The sequence below is a fragment of the Humulus lupulus genome, chromosome 4 (genome assembly GCF_963169125.1).
Source record: "Humulus lupulus chromosome 4, drHumLupu1.1, whole genome shotgun sequence".
NCBI classification, from domain to species: Eukaryota; Viridiplantae; Streptophyta; class Magnoliopsida; order Rosales; family Cannabaceae; genus Humulus; species Humulus lupulus.
Window position 1 is genome coordinate 126,656,818 of NC_084796.1, and position 5,000 is coordinate 126,661,817.

The 5,000-nt window shown below is 30.4% G+C and overlaps 1 protein-coding gene, 2 non-coding genes and 1 pseudogene across 4 annotated transcripts in view; 2 read left to right on the forward strand and 2 right to left on the reverse strand.

Moving 5' to 3' along the window:
* Positions 1–2,032: 2,032 nt before the first annotated feature.
* TRNAD-GUC (transfer RNA aspartic acid (anticodon GUC)) lies at positions 2,033–2,106 on the reverse strand. The gene has a single exon. It is a non-coding gene; the product is annotated as a tRNA-Asp (tRNA).
* On the reverse strand, positions 2,033–3,398 carry LOC133830791 (uncharacterized). The gene is given in 1 exon segment (XM_062260867.1): positions 2,033–3,398. A coding segment is annotated over 1 exon segment (93 nt). The 5' UTR covers positions 2,669–3,398; the 3' UTR covers positions 2,033–2,575.
* On the forward strand, positions 3,274–3,345 carry TRNAT-GGU (transfer RNA threonine (anticodon GGU)). Its single transcript has one exon. It is a non-coding gene; the product is annotated as a tRNA-Thr (tRNA).
* A 194-nt stretch (positions 3,399–3,592) lies between the features above and the next one.
* The window catches only part of LOC133830792 (photosystem II D2 protein-like), a 5,753-nt pseudogene continuing 4,345 nt past the window's right edge, over positions 3,593–5,000 (forward strand). The window contains exon 1 of the transcript XR_009892222.1: positions 3,593–5,000. This exon is cut by the window's right edge and continues 198 nt beyond it. The product of XR_009892222.1 is annotated as a photosystem II D2 protein-like (transcript).

Here is a 5,000-nt window from a genome sequence, read left to right on the forward strand (position 1 = left end):
GCACTGGTAAGATTTAGATCAAATAAATGGGAAAAATGAAAAAGAAATAGGGGTATGCGGTAGATAATGATCTATCTTGAGTCTATATTTTTATACTTTATCTTAATGAAAAGAAGGGCGACAAAAAATGGGTCTTATTATTAACTTAACATTCCTTTGAGACTTCTGATACTTCCAAGGCAGTCTCTGTGTATTTTGCTTGTGCTTAATATTTTCCAATTATACTTGAAATCTTCTAATTATTAAGAACTTAATTGGATTTATTGTTTTATCAATGGTCTTGGATAAAAAAAAAACCCCTTTTTGACTTTGCGCCGGTGATTATACTATTATTAGTGAACAATAATTGAATAATTCCTTCATAGAAATCGAGGATATAATTCCCATGGATATAGTAAGTTTCGCTTGGGCTGCTTTAATGGTAGTCTTTACATTTTCCCTTTCACTCGTAGTATGGGCAAGAAGTGGACTCTAGAAGTACTACTAATTGAGTTTAGGAATAAAACTCTTTCAATTTTTTAATAGATCGTTTTGTTGGGCAAAGCCTTTATTTTTTTTTATGTCACGATTTCCATTTAAAAATGGAATTTGAAAATATTTTCATTTCGAAATTCTATTGTATTGGATTCTAGTGGATTAATGTATTCTATAAATAATATAGGAACTCTTTCAATCAAACAAATATTGCAATTATTCCTATGTTCGTATTTCAGGAAGTAAAAGGACTACAAACGGTCAGAAAATTATTCTAATCGAATTATTCATAAATTTTCTATATGGACAATAATAAAGAACGAAACCCTTTTTACTTTTTTCTGGATCTTCCGTCAACTGCTCAATCAATTACTTCTTCGTGGAATAATAACAAGAAATTTACTTGATTTTCTTTTATTATATTATCCCCATACCCTTCTTTTTTCCTTCATTAATTTGATTCTTTCTTTCGATGGATATCGGAATTCAATATAATTCGAATTAAAAATGAAAAAGAAATCTAGGAATTAGAATCGTAGGAGTAAGAGCTGTCTTGCGATCATTTCAGATTGATTGGAATCAAGACAAATCAAATAGATGAAGCAAAGAAATAGAATTGAGACATACTACTATGTACATTATATATATATGGAATTGATATCTATTCTAGATATAGAAAGATAAGATAATAATGTCGATTGATATACATTAAATTAATCTCTATCTTCATAGAGCAAACTTTATAGAGTACAATAACAATACTAGTATAGTATGGTAGAAAAATATTTTTTTCTACCATACTAGATAGTATCTCATAGAATACTGCTAATTCTAGTTCGCTCATTTCATTTAAAACACGAAATTGGAATCCTTTTTATTGTATTTCTTCTCTTCAATCATTGATAAGAACTAAAAAGTCACAAGTTTAATTCAAATTAATCACTTTGACTTACTGTTTTTACGCATATTATAAGTAAAAAAGCAGTAAGAACTAGAATGAACAGTGCAGTAGCAATAAATGCGAGAATATTTACTTCCATAATTTCATCATTTCATTTTTCTTTAATTCGAAATAACTTGGGATTTAATCCCATAGAGATAATAAATCTTTTGTGTGTAACTTCGACGGGATGAATTACATTTCGATGTAATCGAATCGAATCAATATCATGAATAACAATATCTGACAAATTGATTCATCGTCAAGAATTGAATAGTATAACATAGGAAGATCTTTTATCCATACCGAATTCAAAAGTAAATTCCTAATACAATTACAATAAAAAATGACTTTACTCTCCTGTTATTTCTATTTTTAATTCTTTTCCACCCGTTCCATTATTTTCTATAACCTACCGCCCTCTTTGGACAATCATTTGATGAAGTATCATTTTACACTTACATTGGTTGTAAACAAACCCAAACAAACAATATAATAAATTAAAAAAATAAAAAGAAAAGGGATTCTTGTTGGGAATTAAATTCTCCTATTTGTACTCCCTTTCACAAAAAATGGAAGGGATGAATTGCTCTATTTTTTTATTGGATTTGGATCTATCGGGACTGACGGGGCTCGAACCCGCAGCTTCCGCCTTGACAGGGCGGTGCTCTGACCAATTGAACTACAATCCCAGGGAAATAACATAATAAAATGTACAGTCTACAATACATAATTTTATGATTTCATTCTTTCAATGAAATTTTTTTTCTTTACCTTTTTTTTTCCTTTTTCCTTAGACTTTACATTTCCAGATCTTGATAGGAATCTAGATCATTAGCAAGATAAGATCAAAACTTGTTGAAAAAAAGAAATAAAGAAATAGAGTAAATAAATAGCGATAACGGTAAGATATATCAATATCAAAATAGAAAAGTTTGACTTTTGATTTTTTCAATGGGTATCGAGCATTTCTGGAGAAGAACAAATGGTTTATCATTTCATGGCAGAACGAAGAATTTTTGGGCCGAGCTGGATTTGAACCAGTGTAGACATATTGCCAACGAATTTACAGTCCGTCCCCATTAACCGCTCGGGCATCGACCCGGGAAGAATCAATCCAGGCTTAGTGATAATCCATGATCAACTTCCTTTCGTAGTACCCTACCCCCAGGGGAAGTCGAATCCCTGCTGCCTCCTTGAAAGAGAGATGTCCTAAACCGCTAGACGATGGGGGCATACTTGCCCGACCGCCATGATACTATGATCATAGTATGAATAGTTTTTTGAAATTGTCAATATAATGGAAGCGTATGACTCAATTCAAAGGATCTTTCTATATTTCACGATTATATATAATTTTTTGATAATTTCTATTCATGACTCGTTCATTCTAATCGACATTCTATAATTCCATAACTAAATCTATTTTCTTTTTTTTTTTCCTTAAAATTTGAATTTTTTTTCTCTAATAATTAATAATTTTGTTTGGGGGACAGGCCAAATCGCTTTATTAATAATTCGAGGAACTATTTTTGATCTAGGTTGAAGTAGGTACAGGTATCAATCAAATGAATTTCGTTATGATGTCAATTAGGATCTGTCTTCAAACAATTCATTGCATTGATATTTATCAAATCCAATATCAATAAATTTTTTTTTACTTATATTTATACTTTAAAGTACACCCTATACTGATTATGTAAATCAAATTTCTCATTCCTAAGTGAACCGCTATATTATATATTGAAAATATATTATAATGTATACGATGGATTTATATACATATAACATATAATATGTTTATACACTTAAACAAGGACATAGTGACTAGTGGCTTATTCAGGAATTGAATCAAACAGGCCCTTTTAACTCAGTGGTAGAGTAACGCCATGGTAAGGCGTAAGTCATCGGTTCAAATCCGATAAGGGGCTTTGATTTTTTTCATAAAACTCCCGTGGGAGTATTCATAGTTGAAGGAAGAATAGAGATATTGTTTATATTTGTAATAAAATAAATAAAGTAGCAAACAATATTTATCTTTTTTTAAAAAAATTAATAGAAATATAAATTTTTTATTGAATTCTACTATATCTAGTATACTAATTATATAGTAATTCTAGTTATAAGGTTGAACATTTGCTATTATGTTTATTATATTATAATGTATAATGAATAATATTCAGTTGATAAAAAAAAACAAGTTATCTACTTGAATCTCCAAATATTCCTATTTTCTATTATTGCAATCAAATCAATTAGAAATCAAAAAAATCAAAAAGTAAGTGGACCTAACCCATTGAAGAAATATATCCACTATTCTGATATTAAAATAAATATTCAAATTAAAAATTGGAACAGTGGGGCTTTTTTTTTTTTTCATATTTCTTTGGACTACGCGGGAATCTGTCGATATTGCCGATTAAATCTTCTTTTTCCTAGATGTTTTCGAGGAATAAATTGCTATTCCCCTCCTTTACAGAAAATGGTTTATTCTAATAAGAGACGTTTTAACTATTTTTATTCCAGACAATGTGATGTAAACTGGGTGTGAGAAAGAGGCTTTCATTTATAGTTTACTATTATTTTATTTAATATTATTTATTAGATTGAAATTGAATATTGTAGTAAATTTAATAATAGGAAATTCTTGAATTTAAAAGAAAATGAAAGAGTAAACTATAAAGTAATAAAATATATGATACTTTAATACACATCTAAATTCGAAAAATTTCCCAACGGGAGTCAGGAATAAGAAATAAGATTAGGTGATGGAACGAGAGGAATATGTCTAGGGATCTATCGGTAGCGAGAAGGGGGATCACACTTCTTTTTTGAGAAGTTCTTTCAAAAAAAAAAAAATCAGATAGATATTTGATGAATAATAAGACAATTCATGGTTCAAGTGATTATTAAGAATAGGAAAGGATAACCGAATCGAGTTAACTTGGTCGGGTTACAGACTAATAATTTTTTTTATATATTATAAACCCATTCGAAAAAAAATATCATACAAAAATAATAAAAGCCTCAACCACTCTGAAAACAAAATCGAGTGTTCGAAAATGTAAATGGTTGAAGTAGTTAAATAGGAGGATCACTATGACTATAGCTCTTGGTAAATTTACCAAAGACGAAAATGATTTATTTGATATTATGGATGACTGGTTACGGAGGGACCGTTTCGTTTTTGTAGGTTGGTCCGGTCTATTGCTCTTTCCTTGTGCCTATTTCTCTTTAGTGGGTTGGTTCACGGGTACAACCTTTGTAACTTCATGGTATACCCATGGATTAGGAAGTTCCTATTTGGAAGGATGCAACTTCTTAACTGCCGCTGTTTCTACTCCTGCTAATAGTTTAGCACACTCTTTGTTGTTACTTTGGGGTCCTGAAGCACAAGGAGATTTTACTCGTTGGTGTCAATTAGGCGGTCTGTGGACTTTTGTTGCTCTCCACGGCGCTTTCGTACTAATAGGTTTCATGTTACGTCAATTTGAACTTGCTCGATCTGTTCAATTGCGACCTTATAATGCAATCGCATTCTCCAGTCCAATTGCTGTTTTTGTTTCTGTATTCCTGATTTATCCGC